Raw genomic sequence first — 21339 nt, forward strand, 5'->3', positions numbered from 1 at the left:
TATAACACAGTATGAGCAGTCAGACACTAAGATTTTGCTGCTGATTACTCTTCTTAATACGCCCTTCCTTTCCTCCCTCCCTTCTTCCTTCCTTCCTTTTTTCTTTCTGTCTGTCCCATCATCTTCATATCTATCTATATTCAAACCTGCCCCACCATAAATCCTCTGAACATATCCACTCTGACCTGTTCATATGTTATTTTAATGCTTCATTTTACCTTGTAATATTAGAAAACGTCCTAGCATCCAGTATTAGCTGCATCCCAAAGCTAGGAATGAAAGAACTGGGGCAGAAATTTGTACCAAAATCCATGGGCTCAATCTTTTGATTTGGTTCTTTAATCCTGCAAACCCTATCAAAGTTTCCTATAATATTTAATCAGTGGAGATAATTGTGTTTGCTTTGTTGTTTGGTTTCTACCTTTGGGAGATAGTAATTCATCTAAGATCACAGCAATGTTCCTATCCATTTTAAGCATATTCACTCATCACACCATCGACTATCTGCAGAAACCCTAAAATCTCTTCCTTAATTAATCTTGGCTGAGCTGGCATTAAAGTTTTTCTTTGCTGTGCTTATCTTTCAGCCAGTAGACCTTCTAACATCATTTTACTTCTTCGGGGTATCTGTTCTTCTTAACCCCACTCACACTCAGCTAACCCTTCGTGCCCCTCACCCCAAAGCTAGTGTTAAGAATATTCAGTCAGTTTCCCACGAATGAATTAAGCTTAGTCCTAAAATAAGAGAAACATTCACTGAAGCATCGAAAAAACACATTTAGTCCAAGACTACAACTTAATCCATGTCTGAGGAACTTGAGTCAAAGGCCTTTAGTTTATTGTGACTAAAATCAAAACTGGCCAATATGTAAGAATGCAGTTGTGTTGCTGAAATGTATAGAAAAGTCCTTAAACTGCTTTTCAGATGTCATGTTTAAATTCAGGATGCACCAATCAGATATCTGGATCCTGTGCAGTTCTTTGTGCACGGAAGAAGCTAACATCTAAGCGCTTGGACAGGATCGATGCGTTGGCTTCTCTCTCATATTTACTTTTATTCAGGTACTCTTATTTACTTTCCTTTGATTATGTTCTGTCAGAGACATCAGGTAAGCTAGGAGCTGGAGGGTTGTTGGTTTCACTGTGGGCTGAAATCAGACTAGTACAAATAAATTAAACAGATAATGCTAATGTATTTATTTATTTATTTTAATTCTGTTGTATTCATCTTTGGCATGTAGTATAGTGAATTTGTCCTTTGATGTATTTGTTCTTTTTAGTCAAGTTAGAATGAAAGTTGTTTCATTAAACTTTGCTCATAAAATGATGGTTTTCAGTCATTTTCTCACAGTGAGACATTAACTCTGATATCAGATTGGTACTCTGTATTGGAAAACCTTTAAAGCCAAGGATTCCTCATCATGTTGGAAGTGGAAAAAGCTGGATTGGTGCATCCCTAGTTTAAAGTTCTTCAAAGGTCTCTTAAGTTATACCTACACATCTGTGACACCATCACAATTAAACAGCATCTCTGAAACGTTACTAATTTGGTGATTCTTGCAGTACTTTTGCTTTCAAGTTCAAGTTTCAAGTTTATTCATTTATATAGCACTTTTAAAAACAACAATTGTTGACCAAAGTTCTGTACAATAACATAGTCAAAACAGAAGATATACCAAAGTTTGATGAAATGAAGCAGTTTTTGGGAAGATAATCTGAAATAATTGTTCCTTTATGATTCAGGTTCATTTGGGGATATGGATATATTTTTCTTTTCTTTTTTTCTTTTTTTTTAAAAAATTGTATATTGGTAAAATATCAAATATTTGTAAATTTATTGAAAGTGTTATCACTTTTACCTTCCAGAAACTTAATGCCCCTTCTTCTGTCTTTTACCACCAGCCTTTTTTTCTTCCCCTGAGCTTCAAAACCTTTTTTCGGCATCACTCTGCATTCTGATCCACAAAATGTGGTTGCTTTCCTTTTGTTGCGGAGAAAATACTGAAAAGTATCGCCTGGCCATTAGCTTACCTATTGTATGGTGGCGCAGAGGGGACATTAACACATTAATGAATAACTGCTGGGGTGAAAATTTGCAGGTTGACATTTATTAAAGGGCACACCTGATTACCAGGGGCATTTTTACTCCTCATTTTTAATTTCAAGGCTACTTTATGAGATGGATAAGGCCCAAGACCTCCATAAATTTTACATGGTTTCAGTGGCATGTTGCCCCAAAGAAAATGCAGTGCAAAGTGAATTACATCAGAGTGCTGGCAAATTTAATATTTTTTAAAATTAATTCTGTTTGATTTGAAGATATAAAATCGGCTAGGGTGAGTTCGCCATTAAGGGAAGAGCCGGCAGTTTTTCAGGTGCTTCTTTTTGCTGACATGTGCTCAATAAGTGAAATTAGCTGTTTGATTTGGATGAAAAGCTGCTGACTTTCATCCCTTCATGGCATCACCTTCACGTCTGTCACCACAGACCTCAAATGCCTGGTGTCACTAAAATGTTTCCTGAGGGATTCCCCATTTCCTTTATGTAATAGATGCTACCGGAAATAAAATCTGAACTTGTGAAAACAGAGCCCAGTATTCATTTTAAGTTTGCTTATAGGGCCATGGCTTTGTAGCCAAGCTTTGATACATAAAGACAAAAACAAACAAATCATAAATCCTTAACATTTTTAATTGACTGGCTAACTGATCAATTGATTGACACCATGCAGTTGAATATACTGCATGGTGTGTGTGTAAGAAAAGACTCATAATATATATAGATTTAAAAGAAATGCCATATTTGGCAACATATTCATCATGAATAGAATTAAATACTAATTGAGCAGTGTATTTACTCTAAGCTTTAAACATGTGCAAAGATTAATTCCGAGTGTCTTGTCTTGTTGTTTTCTTGTTAACACTAAGAAAACAACAAACTTGTTTATAAATGTTTTATTAAAATTGTAATTGAAAAATGAGACCTGGGATCTTGGCATGGGCTTTGTATGGTGGTTGGTAGAGATGCCATAGATTATAGCTGCAGGAAAGCCAATAAAAAGTCAAAGTTAGTGAGTAGCATTAGTTAACATAGTGCATGTATTAAACAAATGACATGTATATAATGTAATGTGTTTAAAAAGTGTTGGAAGAAGGTTTGGAGCTGGTGCTATCATGGAAATATTTACAGAGCGTGTACTCAAATTTGGAAACTTCGTACAGAACCAAAGATTGCATATAGGCTAAGTTACACCCATACTTTCCCTATTACCCAGATAACATGATCAAAGGATGAACTGACATGATACAGATTTCACGTCTTAATTTATTGTGCACCAGTATCTTTCAGACAAGGACAAAACAGGCATTATACAGCTTTTCCTGGCTCAGATTTGGCCTTTGTGTTGTTATCTTATTTAACAGAATCAATTCCTTTAGCTGTAATTTGCATTATTTAAATGTGTTTCATGTGGAAATACTGTAACAGATATTTGTGCCTTTGAATGTTAAGTTAGCACATCAGTTGTCACAGATTGCTTGGAAATACTGGTGGAGAGGGGAGAAAAAAAAAAGGATACACTGCATTTAATGTGCATTTGTCAAATCCAGCCCCAGAACTGCTTAGTAGTTGTTGGAACTTGTTTGTTACAACTAACAAATATGTTTTCCTTATATTAATATATCTAAACCAGTTTGAACAAACTCACAGTTTCAGGTGTTTCAATTTTTTGTAGCTAAAACAGCACCAGAGCCATTGGTGTCCAGAAATAAGTGGATTGTCTCACACGTATCAGAGCACCACGGATGCAGTCAGAAAACACTGCATCGTCAGTTACTAAGCAACAGCCAGAACACGAATGTGGAGCAACATTATAAAACTGCAAGGCCCAACTTCAACTTCACACTTTTCTGTGCAAGACAAAAAGGCTTTCCATGCTCTTAAAATGGATGTTATTTTCAATGTGCTGAAGAGCGTAGGTAGAATTACTACACCTTGTGTTACTTTCAGACAGCGTGCGTTAAAATAAGTGTTAATGTGATAACATGTTGGCGCGGCATGATTTTTGTGTTTTTATGTGCTGTATTGAAACGAAATGCCAGAAGGGCTATCCTTAACAAACTCTCCAGCACGCAGGAAACACCTCAGCTGTTGTTTTTAAAACGTGTGTGTGTGTGTGTGTGTGTGTGTGTCTGACATGGAGAGAGCGTGAGTGAGTGTATGGACGAGTGATCCAGCAGTTTGCCTGGGTGGGCTCTTTGTTTTGATTTCTTCTCTTCTTCTCTCCGTTCCAATGCTTCCCCCCTCTCCTATGCAGCAAGGACAAGTTTGGAAGGTTTGCAAAATTTATCACCTTCCACTGATGAAACCCCTCCCCTTGTCACCCTTCCTCAACTCCTTTCTCTCCCTCCTCCCCCCTGTTCCCCGTCCTCCTCCTGGCTACCTGTACTGATCTGTTGGTCCTCTCCTTTGTGCCTCACTCCTCTTCATCTGTAGTGCTGAAAGTAAGGCTGGGCTCCATTCCCTGTCAATTTTACCAACCCACAATGTTAATTCATTGTGTTATTCATTTGCTTATGATAAAGCATTCAGACATCAACTACATTTTTTCCCCATAAAATAAAGCCTTTTAATTTTAGTTCACATAGACAGTCTTTGAAGCAGTCCCCAAACTAGATTTTTGTCGCTGGAAAAATAGTTAACAGGTGTTTAAATCTTCACCTATGGTGTGTAAAAGTCCAGTATACATGATAAAATAACAACATAGTCCTGTATTAAATTTAATAATACACACAGTGAAAACATTTCTTTAAAAAGGCTTAAAAATATACATTATGATGGGTCATGGATGTGTTTCATATGCAATAATAGTTGTGTATATAATGTGTCAGTAATAGTAGCTATATGTTTTTTTTTCTGTTTATTAATAGCAACAAATTGAGATTCATGCCAGTAGATAGGCGTGCCTTATTCTGTTTATTTGGTATAATTGTAGATGGCAATATCTTGAAAGTACCACCTAAAAAGGGTTAGGTGAAATATACTGTTTAGGACCAAAAAACCCTCTTCTATTATTGTTTTTCTTTCTTTCTAACTAAATGACTATTTAGATAATATATAATATAAAATAAAAATAAGATGTATATATAAAATAAAAAACAATAAAATATAAATATAATAATTTTTAAATCTTTGAATGGTAAACAATTAGCTATTGCCATCTTCCACAGTTCATAAAGACTGCTTACCAGCAGAAGTGCCCTCTGGAACCCCGTTTGTGCAGTGCACTTAGTACAGCATCGTTATATCAGTTTGATAGAAGGATATCATGGCAACCACTGGTCGCTAAGGAAAAATTATTCCCCAACCTGTTGGCAAATGGTTGCTGGCGGTTGTAAAGATGCTGCACTAAAACATTCACTAACTACTGGTTAAGCGGTAGTGAAAATTAGAAAAGTGCAATACAAACTGGAATGGGCCACCATTTACCTTCAAAGTAAAAGTTGCTTATTTTGAAACATGTTGGTTAAAGCGGTTACTTTGAAGGTGAATGTTCTCCAAGTTTTCTCAGACAAGTCTGCATCTTATATACAACCGCGACAGTCTGCCAGTAACCAGAGCAATCATAAGGAGGATTTTTATGCAGCACCATCTTCACGATTGATTTCACTTGCCAACCAGTCAAGAAATACACCTGATTTCCCTAACAACCAGTAGTTGCTGCCGACTTAGTGGCCTCAATTATTTCTTTTAATCTGTGTGATTCTGGGTGAAAGCTTCATAAATTTGGTGACTTTTTTAGAAGTCTAATTAATAATTGCATTACCCCAACATTTGCTTTTTTCAAATTTGGACTAGACATTAATTTTGCATTTTGATAAAGAACAAGCAAAATAAGGTTAACAAATGCAATAGTATTAGAAAAAAAGATTAACACTCATGCCAGCAGGCAGTAAACCAGTCATAGCAGGTTGGAGTAGTGCTTTAGTGGTTTCATATCACATGAGACCATCCATCCATTCTTTGGGGAACTTTCTGTTTCTTTTTTTTCCCCAGCAGTTAATCCCTCCTTGTGAAAATGAAGGCGCTCACACTGAGAGCAATAACAGACAAAAATGAAATCATCTCAGGGAGGAGGTAGTTTTCACAGATTCTGAAGGGTCACTCAGTAGGTGCCAAGCAGCGTTCAAATATTGCATCCAGTAATTAGCAACTGTAATTAGTCCTCAGATGTGTGCTTCCTTGGCCCGCTCCTAAGTATCCCATGGTCCCCTGCCATATGTCGGTCAGTGTGGGGACCCGTTGAGAAGCTCAGCTGTTTAATTGCTGCCCGGAGTGGAGAAACGATGGTGGAGGCGAGACTGAGGTCTGTTCTGGTATCCAGGCAACAGCTCCCTTACTCCTTCCTGACCACTACTGATTCTCAGCTTATTCCCATGCCCTGTCCCTTCATTCACTGCGCCCCTCCTTCCATCCATATCGCCATCAGCCCCCACCCCACCCCACCCAAACCCAGCCAACCAGCTTATTGCACTAGCCACCACCAGCACTAACAGACAGTCCCATGCCATATGAACTCTGTCAAATTTTAACTAGTATTCATGTCTTTGATCTGTGATGCTAAGATGTTAGTTATCCAATTATGGTCTGTTCTTCTGAAAATAAAATGGTCAATAATACCCAAAGAGTTATCCTAACTGAACCCAAATAAGAAAAAATTCAAGAAAATTAAAGAAATCTCTTTAATATACTATTATACAATTTGAAAAATAATCAGAATTGGGGTTTTGCATGTTTTAGCCCATTAATTGCAACTCACTCGACTTGATATTAGTGCAAAACTATCATTCAAGTAATAGGAGTTTGTATGAAATTTTTCAGTGTGTGTTTCCTCCCTATTTTAGAGCTGTCGAAGGGTTGTGGAAATGTTTTTTGTTTTTTTGATTAATATTTAACTTTAGAGAATCAGTAGAAATGCTATATAGAATCACATGTATGAGCTCTGAAGGTGAAAAGTCAAACCGGAAGCACATAATTAAATTAAGTATATTTTTTTTATTGTGTGTTTAAAAACTTAGCAGTATGTCGCTAACAGACTGGCTGAATATCCATATCAGGCAGCATTGGTCCTGTTGATTGATAAAGTGGCATTTAAACACACTGGGGACTGATGTTTGTCTGTTGTGTCAAATTACTTTTGTGTGCTAAACATTCAAAATTGTGACTTTAAAAATACACAGGCTATCACTAAATGCATAAATAATACATAATTACACACATAATTCTTCTAATAACTGTTACACTCAGTTTAAAACTGTTGAAGTTGCTGACTATGTAGAGTTGTTAATGTAATTTACAACAACTATAAATGAATTGTCTTATGCTTTGAATTTGGGCTAAAACATGATAAAACACTGCGTTTAGCATATCAATGTGATGTAGTAACTGAACAATGTCTTTTCTGCAGTTCCCCGGTGTGAGTCAGAGGGTAACTACATTACAGTTGCAGACATAGTGACTAGTCTGTTGTTGGGTGAACCTAGTGGTGCTGTCACCAGATGAGTGCTGTGTTAGCAAAGTCAGGCTTGTGCTTTTTGCAGTTGCATGGATTTAACAGTCACATCTTGGTTCCTTGTTCTTAACCTAGTTAAAATTCAGCCTGCCTCTCGTACACTTGAGCAGATTTTCACTTAGCCTTTGAACATTGTCTGGCTGCTGTCTGACCTGGTGTGAGAGAGGTGGGCATAAGGAAACAAGCTGAGACTCTAGGTCCATTCTGTCATTGATGGGTCTTGAAACCTTGTTGGTGTTGTGTGTTTGTGTCCAATCCCTTCATAGTGTCCACATGTGTTATGTGTTTCAGATCCAGCAGTAGTGAGTGCGTTTCAGCTATAGAACTGTAAGAACTAAGCATGCAGAGCAGAACTGGGTTTTGGCTTTGTCTCTAGCAAAATGCATATACTGTAGTTGATTATGCTCGCTGGGTAGACTGGATTTTCTTTTTCATGTCATAGTTTTAGGGAATTAAAATTGTGTCTGCACCATTCTGCATTCCAAGTTGAATTTTAGCAGATACATTATGGTAGCAGCTGCTTATCACTGTTTCCTCTTTAACCGGGGTTAAACCAGCCACAAGCTTTGACATGATTCTATAGTAGCTATTGCCATTTTTTTTTTAATTTAAAGCGTGATTAAACTTTAAATCCTAAAAGAGAGGGCACTAATTGCCATTGTTTAAAGGCTTCAGAGTCTTAAGGCCAAACCCATTGTCAGTGATGCGGTATATTACAACACAGTTTTAAATGGAGCTACTGCTCACTGTCTTGTGGGAGTGTCAACAAAACCTGAATCTCCAGCCTGCATTTCATCATGTTTTGATACCGAGGTTGTCAGTGTGAATTAGCATGTGTTGTTGTGTTGCGGGTTCATTTTGTACTGGCTGATGCTGGAAACCTTTCAGCGCCATGCAAACTGAAATCCAGGTTTTATGCTTGTGTTGCTGTTTGCAGGCCTGATGGGCCACTAGCTATGATTTGTTCCTGCAGTGTAGAAAACAGTTCATTTATAGTACAGCTAAGTGTTGCAGTTCTCATTATGGTAACTTCATGTTACTTTTTCTGGCCTTTCTAAATGTGTACTTCCACTTTCTAAACTTGAACATTAACCACGAGGAAGTGAATCCTCAGAACAAAGGGTCTGACCTCTTCTAGGATTGTTCCTCGGTGTTGGCAGCCAATAAACTTTACACATTCACTCTGTTTATGGCACATGCATGGACCACATCTTCCTCACCATTTGCTACTACACTACCCATAATGCATGAGAGCTGTTGCTTCCTGCCAGGCAGTCAGGGCAGACAATTCAACACCTGCAGAGTAAAAGATTAGAATATGAATAAGCAGAAATGTGCAGGTGCAGTGAATTAATTCTGCTCATGTAGGATAGAAAACACTCAACTAAGAAAAGGCTTTCTCTCTGACCACTTATCTCTATCTCTCTCTCGTTCTGTGCCCTACTTTGCCATTTCTCACTTGAAGCCTCCATGTGCCTTTAATTTCTCCCTCCTTCCCATTTTCTACCTATTTTTCTTTCTCTCTCCTGTTTCATTCCCTCTACCTGCTCGTTGCTCTTCCCGTCATGTAGTGGTGTTACTAACCACTCAGAGACACAGTTTGACACTGAAACCATTATAACCTGGGACTCTCAGTGGTTCTCAGCCTCATTTGTGTTGTTGACAACAAAGCTAAACTTTCAGGATTAATTGTTTGTAAACCATCACTAAACAATATTTAACAAAAGTCTTAAAAACTAGTAATTTAACCAAATTGTAATTTCCTAAGGAACCGCCACCAATTGCTTTCTGAAATAGTTAATCACTCATTAAAATACTGTGGTTTGTCTTGAAGGAGGCTTTAGAGGGCTGTTTAATTCATCAAATATTCATTTCAGTTAAAGTTTTAGCTTCAAAAACTATTAAAACAAGATAGATGATTATTATGCCGCATTCTGTTTTGCATCAATGCTTTTGTTTTGTGTTTCAGCCCACCAAATTTACTTTTGTCACTCCAACAAGCTCAAATTGACTCCCTGCCAGGCATTCAGCTCTTTCCTTCTTATTTATTTTCATTGGAATTAGAATTAAATTTCAAGGAAGTTCACTCAGAGGAAGTTTAAAACGTCTGTTTAGGTAAACGTCTTGAGTAATCATGTGGAATAATAATAATCTCGTTACTGATCATAATAACACAATAATGCAGATTTTAACTGTAACCAACCATGGTATTTATTATTATAATTTTTTTTCATGAAAATGCATAAATAATTAGGTCATAATGTGTAAAAGTAATCTGTAAGTCAAAATCCCCACTTCATACCTTTCATATGATGTCATAGAATGGACCCCTAATATCTTCAGTCATAAGTTGTCATATTTAACTCAAGACAGAATTATTTTTCTAGACTTAAGTCTGGTTGTCATTTAGTTATCAGTGAGGAAAAACATGACATGAGGTTCATAAAGCCTGGTGAATTATGCTACCACCACCCTGACTGCCGAGTTATATGTAATTTCATATGTACTAAAACAGATATTAAAATATTACCAGTTGGTACATATTATCAGTTTTAATACCAGAACTAAAATAACCATGAACTAAATTTCACTTAAAATTCTGTCAGTTATTGGTTATAGGGTTATTATTCACAAAAAGCAACTGTCTAATCAGTAGAAATGAGCAATTTTAAGTATTTATTCTATTTAAAATCTCTAATCTCTACAGCTCAGCAGCTGAGAACCACTGATAAGTTCAGGCTCTTGCTCAGTTGAACCTGGTTTATCCAAACATGAAAACCGCAGACTTCCAAACTTTGTTCAGCCTGGTGGAAATCTACCCTATCAATCCTTTTTTTGGCATGTGCATCTTAATGGAAAATAAGACTGCACATGCCAACATGCCACTGCATCAAGTTTGTGTGTGTGTTCGTTTTCATGTCTTAAATATGCCTCTGGTTTGGAAACACCACTGAATATATGCAGTGCTGATATTTCATTCACTCAAACGCCTCTTCTGATATCAGTCCTGGGATAAACCAGGTTTCACTATGAGCACTAAATCCAACCCCAGTAAATACAACAAATTTAACATGCCATACTATGAGAAAGTGAGAAAAGGGTAAAAAAGCCAGATGTTTCATTAGCAGCACTGTACTTGTCATATTTTTTTCCTCTCTCCTCACGTCCTCTTCTCTTTTCCTCCACAGGCATGTGGCGATCCCAAGGCTAAGCCCTCCTATCTCGTCGATAAGAACTTGGAGTCTGCGGTTAAATTTATTGTCAGGAAGTTTCCTGCAGTGGAGACGCGGAATAACAACGTGAGTATTCCTACGTATACGTCTATTATGCAAAGAGAAGTGGAAGGAAAAAGTGTCTTTTTAGCAGGATAGATGATTTGATTTGTCTTTGTTACTACACACTTTGAATCAAGGGTGCAGCTCTATTTTTATGCTCTCCATATCTTCTGATTGTTGCATTTATAATTTGCTATCTTATTGAAAATAAATAAATAAATAAAAAAGCTCCTGCACTACAAATATAGGGCAGAAATACACCCAGACACTGAACAGCATGTAAAAGCAGCTGCTAATCAGTTGAGATATAAAAAAAATAAAGTAAAATTTGTATTAGAAGTATTAGTTTACAAACGAAATACTTTGAAACATGACACGTATTTTTGCTAATTTAATTCTATATAATGTTTAGCGAGATATTCACTTGCATTACTAACTTGTTTATATAAACTCTGTCTGGCAATTGCCAAATGATGTTGTTTCTGAATGTGATTTATACTTTTCTTTTTTCTTTTTTTTATTGGACTTGTTTATTTGTTTTTTCATTAAGCTTACTTCCCACTCAGATAGCTACATCACTCTGATTTGGTGCTTCAGTAAATGTTAAGCCCATTTTTAGGTGCCTAGCAGTCAGTGTGGGAGATTCCTGTAAGGTAACAAACCATTGTCCTCCCTGACACTATGTGTCAGGCAAATTACTCTTCCATTTATTAATTAAGCCCGCGTGCACTTTAATCTTGCATTGGATTGCTCAGCTAGCCCCAAAAAACTGCTGGAGTATTGTTGACTGCCCGTGAATCGAGTAGGGTTTCCATGTGGCTGGTTGATCTGGTTGTTTGGTTGGCTGCCTTTGTTTGTTTCCTTGCTTTTGGAAGCTTTGATCTTTTGTTGAAGATCTGAGGATTTATTTATTTAAGTTTTTCTCTATTAGAGGGTGCCTGATAATTTTACAATATTACAAAATTTTACAAAAGACATCCCCACTTTTCCTCGGGTGGCCCTAATCCTCTTCCATAGTCATGTGACCATGTAATGCAATTTGAGTTGGGTTTAATTCTAAAAAGAAATGGGTCAACATAGCTGAGAAGATGGTTTCCCACAGGTTTAGTTTTGTGTGTGTGCTTGTGTGTGCACATTTTCTTAAAAGACTTATTTGGTGACAAAGAAACTGAGAAATATAATCAGCTACCTCACGATTATCACAGCTTTCTCCAGAGCATAGAAAAGACTTCCATCATTGGTTCCAGCTCAAACAGCAAGTTCAGTTCGTCCGATGGCGAGACTCTAACCTTTCTACAGAGGCAGCCAAGTTAAATTAAAGACGGCGGCCCAGCCAGGGAATCAAAATAATGAGTAGAGTAGGGCAGTGACTAAACTTTCAAAATAAGAGCAAGGGGAATAACTGCTGATTACCGAGGACTTTGTTCTTTCAGACAAGTTAAAAAAAAATTGAAATAAAAATGAGACAGAATATGCATGAGGATCTGTTCATTTCCAGTGGTGGCTGGAAATAGGCTGGCCAGGTAAAGACTACACTGGTGTGATGGCGTTGGGTATCCAGCATCTCTTACACCTTTGTCAGGTGTGCGTGTGTGTGTGTGTGTGCGCATGTGTGTCAAGTGAACTAAAGTCATTGCTCATCAGATTTTTCTTTTTAGCTTTACTTGTTAGCATATGGCGTTTGTGTCAGAGCACCATTTAGCAAAAAGCTGTTTGTGTGTGTGTGTGTGTGTGTGTGTGCGTGCGCGTATGTGTGTTTATACTGTGTGTGTAGCTAACTGCTTTATTCAGTATAACTGTGCTTAAAAATGTGTCTCTTATGTTGTTTTTCTGCTTTGTTTCTGTGTTTGTTTGTGTTCTGCATGCTAAACTTGGCTTAATCCGGACTTGTGCTTTTTGGTAAGTTTTTGTATCTAAGTTTCTGTAACTTTTTGAGTTTAATTTAAGCACTTAAGTTTTGTAATATTATGTATTTTTATTTGTACCTGTGTTTGTTTTTGCAGGGGGGGGATTTATTTATTTATTTTGGTTTTGTTTCTTTTTGGTTTTTTTAAAGCTCTTTTGGAGTGTGTTTTGCTTTGCTCAGCTTTCTCTGGCAGCATTTTTATTTTCTCTTCTTCATCCTGTGAATGACTGCGTGGCTAGTTACCCACCTGGCTAGTTGGTTAGGTTTGCTTGATGACTGATCAGCTGGTGTTTGAATGACTTGCTGACTGCATGCAATAAGGAGTGTCACTCAGCAGGTAATCGAAATTGTGCAAGAAAAACTGTTTTGTTATTTGGTTTTTTTTTAGGAATTAAAAAATAAACAGTGATTGTTCCACTTTTAGTTGACTTGAGCCAAATACCAGATGTTTGAACTCCTTGTTGCAGCAGCAGTGTTTCACGCTTCCTACACTTGTCATGTTTTGACCTTTTTCCACCTTTGCCTATTAGGCCAGTTTAGGGTGGGTTTAGGGTGCGGTTCTGACCTCAGATTGCTCTGGAGCTGGGTTCAATTTACATACAGTATGCTTCAGTCATTTCTAGCATGTTAATACACTGCTTCTCAGGTGCTGAAGTCAGATACTTCATGTTGATTTTTAGACTTTAAAAGATTGATGCAGCAATCTTTTAAAGGTAAACTGGGATCTGAAAACACTTTGTATCCACAGCTAAAGACTCGTATTGACAGTGTTTTATTTTTTGAGGTGCTGTTGGGTTAATGGTTTCTGCTTTGCTTATATAGGCAGATTTTACTTTGGTGAAACATTTCATTACAGCTTCTGGAAAACCGCCACACGGAAAACGAGTTATTCAAAACTTTATTTAACATACAACAAGGTGCAAAAGAAGAAAATTGATAACCAAGTTCTCCTGTATGCAAAGTGTTCCAGAAAATCATTAAATGAAATAAGTTCTTCACCAAAGTAAAATAACTTTCATGTATCTACATGGAATAGAAAGTCATTTTTTAAAATTGTCTTAAGAATAGTTTAGCTCCAATAACTGAATTATTTAGCAGCTGTGTGTGGTTTCTGCCGCTTTGCTGTTGATTAAGTTTCAATTAATTAACTTCAAAATGAAGAAACTCAAGACCTGATGATCTCTGCGGATCCCTGAAGGGAAACCTGATAATTACATCTTTTTAGCTGGGTGGGATAGGAACATGCAGATATTTCTCTTCAGAGTTAATAAAAATCAAATTGTCAAAGAAACATATTTCCAGAGTTAAATAGAACTTAACCAGAGTTTCTTTTTTATTTAAAAGATGATTTTGATGATTCATTTAAGAAATGTCCAAAGTCAGTCCCATCTTTTAATCATACCAGCTGTAAAAGAGTAAACGGTCCTGAGTTGCTGTATGACGTTTCTCTGTGACTACTCTGAAGGGAACACAGTGAAAGCAGTACTTAGTTACTGGAAAACCTAAGCCTCAGGTTCACGCAGCACTTCTAAAATTCACAACTTTGTGTTCTTTGCCATGTGGTTTTATAGCAACAGCTGGCCCAGCTGCAGAAGGAGAAGTCAGAGATTCTGAAGAACCTGGCTCTCTATTATTTTACCTTCGTCGATGTCATGGAATTCAAGGTGGGGAAAAACACACAGTGGCACTCAGGTGAAGCACACGAGGATGTGTTTCTTTTACTTTGGTGGTTCTAATGAAAACATTTCTCTTCGCTCTATTAATAGGATCATGTGTGTGAGCTGCTGAACACCATCGATGCCTGCCAGGTCTTCTTTGACATTGTAAGCAAATATATTTTATTTATCTTTTTTAAAGAATGTGTATCACATGTAACAGGACAATGTTTTAACGCTTCAGAAAACATAGAAAGAAGCCTAAAAAAGGAAGAATTACCCACCAGAACCTGCAAAGTTCTGTTGTGGGTCAAAGACTCCCTTTTCCTAGAGACTGAAAACGAGGCCCAAAGGAGGAGCAAGAGTCTAGATCCCACTCAGAAGTCTTGAACTACAATAAGCTGTAAAGTTATTGAAGATTTTTTTTTTCCCCCCCTGACGACTTTTAGACTTAATCCTTTCTTTTATTAGAACCATTAAGTGAGATCTTTCTCCTGTGCTTACCTCATCATGTTTCAGAACCGAAGAATCCTAAAGAGATTCTCTCCTCCCCTTTCTTTCCTCTATTTTTTTCATCCTTCCTCATTCCCTGAGCATTCCAGAGCCACAGAAGTATTTATGAACATGTTTTACCTCCAGCAAGGAAGTTAAATGGTTGGTTCAGTTTTTCCGTTTGCATGAAAATGTTACCACAGGGTGGGTTTAGTCTGGGACAAATCCTGGGAGTTAACCTGCACTGAAGTTTAGGATCTTTGAAAAGGATTCTTTACCTTTGTGAATTAGAGCATAATTGCACATTTTGTGTCATACTTTAAAAGATACGCCAAAGTGATAGAATTTGGAAGGTATCATCTTGATGTCCTTGAAAATATTACAGACTAAACTGGATCCAGATCACCTCCGCATGTATAAACTCAATTTATACATATTTCAGAGCAGGAGTGGGTAATTAAAATTCCCCAGGGCCTGTTGGGGCTGTTGTGGGGCTACTCCAGTAAGCTGAACTCAATTCTGCTCAATTTTATCTCTTTAAAAACTTATTGGTGGTGTTCTCCACAACAGTCCCAGTATCTCATATGGCCTCTTGGGAACATTAATTGCCTGCCCCTCCTTTAGAGGAAGTGTTCAGCCTTGATGGAGGTATATAGTCTCTTGTTTCTGTGTAATCGCTGCCTTTCTTGTTGTTTGCTTCATGTAATGACACACCTGTGTTCCCCCATCAGACGGTGAATTTTGACCTGACTAAGAACTACCTGGATCTGGTGGTAACATACACTACTCTGATGATAATACTTTCTCGCATAGAGGAGAGGAAAGCCATCATAGGGCTTTACAACTATGCCCATGAGATGACGCATGGAGCCAGGTAACTGAGAGTTAGATTGATGTGAGAGGTTTGCACACTATTACAGACATCATAGCAGCATAAACTGTTAGTAGAAACAGTTACTTAGACACTACGTCACTACCTCTGTGTGTTGCTGCAGTGACCGGGAGTACCCCAGGTTGGGCCAAATGATTGTGGATTATGAGAACCCTTTGAAGAAGATGATGGAGGAGTTTGTTCCACATGGAAAGGTGGGAGAATTGTTTGTGCATTGTGAAATGTAGGTTTTTAACATTGTACAAATGCAAGATAGTTGATGCAGAGAGCTTTTGGTTTGCAACATCTATACTAAAACTAGGAAAAAGGTTTCTGTAAAGGAATCCGTCTGTTCTGTTCATCCATGTAGATCACTTGTGTATACACCTGTAGCTGTACTGAATAAAAATGTGATGTCAGTACTGATCAAAATAATCACTGGTTTGATTTTCCTTGATCAATAGCCCTGGTATATGCACCATGATCTACAGTGTTTACAGATACTTCTGCTTTTATTGGTTAGTGTTGTTTTTGAATGAGGTTCAGTTGTCATAGCATTTCAAATGCCTCACTGAGCTTATGTGGCATATTGTCCACAAACACACAGACTTCTACTTTTCAAATCATGCATGACTGACTAAATCTACGTTGTGACTTCCGTCATAACTGGAAACTCGGTTTTTGCCCTACTCTGTAACATTTTCCGTAACCTGACATGCGCCTCATGTTGGGTCGACACAGCTCGCAGCAACTTGAATGGTGTAGAAGGTTACAGCATAGGGTTGGGGAGAGTTTCCGGTTTCGATAAAAAATGAGGACATTTATTTCCTGCAGAAGTCTAAATCGGGCTTGATTCTTCAAATACACTTAATTGAAAACGAAGAGGATGGTTTAACAACTTTCATGACTTTAACAACACTATAAAGGGTTTTGGGTTTGTTTGTTTTTTCAAGTTTGCGTACAGTGGCTCTGAAATTGCTGCTTATTTAGTTTCAAAAGTCAGTTTTATACCGGAAGAATTTAGTCCTGTCTCTCCTCCTGCAGTCCCTGTCAGATGCGTTGGTCAGCCTTCAGATGGTCTATCCCAGGAGGAATCTGTCAGCTGACCAGTGGAGGAACGCCCAGCTGCTTTCTCTCATCTCTGCTCCCTCCACAATGCTCAATCCTGCTCAGTCCGACACTGTTAGTATCCCGATTGACTGTCTTAAAATAATCTGTATGATCTGAATGATCATTTAAAGCTTCTCAATAATCTATTAACCTGTTCTGTGCAGGCTTTTGATGTCAGAGCTTCTTTGTGCCAAGTGATACAACTGGAAAAACTGAATTCAACTGTGTCTTTGTCTTTAGATGCCCTGTGAATACCTGTCACTGGACACAATGGAAAAGTGGATTGTTTGTAAGTAGTGTAGAAGCAGAGTCGAATCTAGTGCTCTGATCATGTGAATTGGGTGCCAGATGATCAAAAGGCTTCAGTCTGCAGTTAGCTCTGTATTTCTCTCCGTTCTCTCTGCAGTTGGTTTCATCCTGTGTCATGTGGCGCTGAATAGCGACGCAGCAGCGCTGTCTTTGTGGAAGTTGGCTCTGCAGAGCTCCACCTGTCTCTGTCTGTTCAGGGATGAAGTTTTCCACATCCACAAGGCTGCTGAGGACCTTTTTGTGAACATCAGAGGGTATGAGAATGTGTCTATGTGGACACAGGCAGGCGCTCTTTCACTGGTGCACAATCACACAAACTGTGATCATGTCTCCTTTTTTTTTACTTTGATATGATTGTTGAATATCTTTGTGGTTTGAATTTTTATTGAGGAATTTGAAGATTTGATTGTCATTTTCTGTTCCAGTTTTCCCATTTTGCTCTTTTTAAAGCATCCTTTCCTCTTGTGTGTTTTGCAGGTACAACAAACGCATCAATGACATCAGGGAGTGCAAAGAACAGGCCCTGTCTCATGCGTATGTATAACCTTGTTTCATACTATCTCATGCAAACATAAAATACACTCACATTTTATTTTATTTTTTTTCTAATGCCCCCATTTTCTATATTATTAATTTATATTCCTGGTCTTTTATTTAAAGATTTTAACTGTCATTTTAGCATATGCTTCTACCCTCTCTCGGGAAGCTTCACTGTGAAACATCACCCTTTTCTCTGTATCCTTTTTCATGTTTTCCTCCTGTTTTATCCTCTATTCGTCGTCTTCCCCCCATGCCTCATCTCTGCTTTTATCCTCATTACTTATTCCGTCTTCCCCTTTCATCTTTATTCTTCTGCTGTCACTGTCATCTACTTACTTTTTGTCCTCCTGCGGGATTGTCCTAAAAGTGTCAGAATACCATTTAATCACATTGCCTTGTATGTTTTGATGCACTGCTCTGACTTCCTCGGTCTCTCTGGCTGCCTACAGAGGCTCCATGCACAGAGAGAGGCGCAAGTTCCTCAGATCAGCTCTGAAAGAGCTGGCCACTGTTTTAGCTGACCAACCTGGACTGCTTGGTCCAAAGGTAATATAAAAAAACCCTGCAAATAACACTCTGTTCAGTTGTAATCATAGACTTTCTGTTTCTTCCTGTTTCAGGTTTAAACCTTCTTTCTTTCAGCAGGACATAACTTTGTTTTTGTTACAAAAACAAGTTGGGTTTTATGCAAGTCCAGGGGGAAATATCCTCTAATTCATTTGATCTATGACCTTATCGCTGGTGTTTATTGTCTCAATCTCTATTTTCAAGTTGTGTATATACAACATGATCTTTATATTTTAAATCATGGTCCATATTACTGTCATGACTGATTATAAGGCAGGACATGATTAAGGCCAGGCCTGCCTTATGGTTTGTGTTGAACTTCAGTTTCACAATCAGATCTGCCCAGTTTCCAGTGAGGCTTCAAAAACACTAAGCTGCCGAACACATTCAGCTCAAAACTTCAAAAAGTGGTCTTTGCAAAACAATGGTTCATTTCACAGTGGCTCACATAACTTGAAAACAACATGTCAAATGAAAGCGGCTGCAACCTGATGAATTATAAAAAGCTGCCTTAAATACTACAGTATCACCTGTTTAGGTGCTTTTTGTTGCTCGGGATGTTTGCTATTGTTTAAATTGACCAAAACCCATTAGATAGACCTAAACTAATTTCAAATTCATTTATTTTAAGTAATTAATTTAACCAGATCTTGTGTACAGAGCCTGGGAGGGAGCTCAGGCAAGCTACAAAGCCACCCTCATTCAGCCATTTTAATGTTCTCTACAGAGCAGGTTGGCGTTTACAGAGATCAATGCAATTCTACAAGTTGCTTTGCCATCATCCTTTCCATGCTCATAGACTTTAGTGCTATCATTCCTGCTGCCATTGATGTTTATAGTTCTGTACAGGGTGGTTTTCCTGTTGCTTTACCTTTCTTCAGCTTTTCATGTATGTGCGTGGGAGAGCACACAGATCCCAGAACAGGTCCCAGTAAATATAAAACTAACATGGATTGAAATAACCTTTTGTTTTCATTATAGCTGAAATTCAGTCAGGATAAACAGAATGGGTAAAAGAGTGCAACAGATTATATAAAATATGCAGTAAACTACCACAATAACATGTCTTTTAAATTATGCATCATTTAGAGTCTTTACCAGCCCAATTCTTCTAGTGGAACTTGATATACGGCACCAATAGCTGCAAAGCCATTCATAAAGTCTCAGACTGCATTTAGAGATTCTGAGAACGCAGATGCTGCGAGCTTCTCTCTCACCACTTCCCTCCAAATTTCTGGTCTGCTAGGCGCTGTTTGTGTTCATGGCGCTGTCATTCGCCCGTGATGAGATCATCTGGCTGCTTCGACATGCAGACAACATCCAGAAGAAAAGCACAGATGATTTCATAGACAAGTAAGCGTGGACAAGTGTGTTTGTGTACACGCGTCATGCCTGTATAAACACACTTGCGTCTTCACACCTGCTGATGTGTGTATGTGTGTTTTGCAGACACATAGCTGAGCTGATCTTCTACATGGAGGAGCTCAGAGCTCATGTCAGGAAGTATGGGCCTGTGATGCAGCGATACTACGTCCAGTACCTGTCTGGGTTTGATGCTGTGGTGCTGAATGAACTGGTTCAGGTGGGAACATTTAAAAAACAAATACAAACGCCTGAGACTAAGCACTCTTACTGCATTCAGTCACATTTAATCTGATATTGCTTTCCTCCTAAAACATGGTGTTATTGAGCTGGTGTCACCATCCAGCACGGCTGTGAGGCTGCTTATGTCAGGTGTCAGATTACAGGTCTTACATTTACTGTAACGCAATTTTAAAAGCATGTTTTGTTTTTAATATTAATATAAAAATTCAACTTTTTTGTTTCTATAATGCTCTTCAAACTTTTAAAGGAACGGAATAATTAATTAACATTTTTGTCATATTTAAAAGATGAATCTACAGTGAATACAGTCCTGTCTAATCAGCCTCATTTCCGTTTTATTTTACAGAACCTGTCTGTGTGTCCAGAGGATGAATCTATAATCATGTCTTCATTTGTCAACACCATGACTTCTCTCAGTGTTAAACAAGGTAAGACTGTTAAATGGAAGATCAGGAGAAATCCTGGGACGAGTCGTTATTTTTGCAGTTGCACTGGCAGTATTGATCATAGTACAGTTATTAATAATTAAAGTTACTAAAATACTGAGTGTGATTTGTGTGTTTCAGTGGAGGATGGAGAAGTGTTTGACTTCAGAGGCATGAGACTGGATTGGTTCAGACTGCAGGTATATACACAACTTTCGTGCTTAAATTCTTTTGAAATAAGTCTTTCAAGGAAACTATGTTATCCTTGAAAACTAAAACATAATAAAATATTTAATGTGATATTAACGATCCTGTTCAGTAAGTCGGGGTAGTGCAATATGTAACAATAAAGAACTTGGATTTGTCTTTTATGCCCTGCTTGTGCTGTTATTCCTCTCTAGGCCTACACAAGTGTCTCTAAAGCCAGTCTCGGCTTAGCCGATCACAAAGAGCTCGGTAAAATGATGAACACCATCATCTTCCACACAAAGATGGTGGACTCTCTGGTGGAGATGCTTGTGGAGACATCAGACCTGTCTATTTTCTGGTGAGACACTCATGTGAAACTCTGGTAAGTCCTGTGCATAATTCAGACATAAGTTTAAATATGTATATTTTCCTTTTTTCTCTGTTCTTGTGTGTAGCTTCTACAGCCGTGCATTTGAGAAGATGTTTCAGCAGTGCTTGGAGCTTCCCTCCCAGAGCCGCCACTCAGTCTGTTTCCCTCTGCTTTGTACACACTTCATGTCCTGTACACATGAGCTCTGTCCTGAGGAGGTAAATACACACATGCATACAAAAACCCAGTTTGTGTAATATTCTTTTTAATTTTACATAATGGGGCCTGTAGATGGGGAGATGAGGACATTTGAAAGTTTCCCAAGAATAGATATCTGTGGGTTGAACGGAAGGTACAGAGGAAGGGGGATAGATGGGGAGATGTAATGAAAGGGTGGTGGATATAATGAAGGGAAATGCGTAGAGGTCAGTAAATCAACCGAGACACATTTTCTT

At 38.1% G+C, this 21339-nt stretch overlaps 1 protein-coding gene across 5 annotated transcripts in view; it reads left to right on the plus strand.

Moving 5' to 3' along the window:
- Positions 1–21339, plus strand: part of nckap1 (NCK-associated protein 1) — a 35506-nt gene that overhangs the window by 3254 nt on the left and 10913 nt on the right. The window contains exons 2-19 of one of the 5 annotated variants that reach the window (XM_005741522.1): positions 4316–4333; positions 7466–7486; positions 10759–10869; positions 14323–14415; positions 14518–14574; positions 15630–15772; positions 15894–15984; positions 16814–16951; positions 17120–17168; positions 17286–17442; positions 17666–17722; positions 18178–18274; positions 19542–19648; positions 19745–19877; positions 20247–20328; positions 20467–20525; positions 20727–20872; positions 20970–21102. In XM_005741522.1, coding sequence (XP_005741579.1) covers positions 4316–4333; positions 7466–7486; positions 10759–10869; positions 14323–14415; positions 14518–14574; positions 15630–15772; positions 15894–15984; positions 16814–16951; positions 17120–17168; positions 17286–17442; positions 17666–17722; positions 18178–18274; positions 19542–19648; positions 19745–19877; positions 20247–20328; positions 20467–20525; positions 20727–20872; positions 20970–21102 — 1692 coding nt within the window. The remainder of the gene's footprint in view (positions 1–4315; positions 4334–7465; positions 7487–10758; positions 10870–14322; positions 14416–14517; positions 14575–15629; positions 15773–15893; positions 15985–16813; positions 16952–17119; positions 17169–17285; positions 17443–17665; positions 17723–18177; positions 18275–19541; positions 19649–19744; positions 19878–20246; positions 20329–20466; positions 20526–20726; positions 20873–20969; positions 21103–21339) is intronic. The other 4 variants (XM_005741523.1, XM_005741524.1, XM_005741525.1 and 1 more) reach the window with 4 other exon arrangements.

The sequence above is a fragment of the Pundamilia nyererei genome, unplaced genomic scaffold (assembly GCF_000239375.1).
Source record: "Pundamilia nyererei isolate P.nyererei 1_Seehausen unplaced genomic scaffold, PunNye1.0 scaffold00111, whole genome shotgun sequence".
Classification (NCBI taxonomy): Eukaryota; Metazoa; Chordata; class Actinopteri; order Cichliformes; family Cichlidae; genus Pundamilia; species Pundamilia nyererei.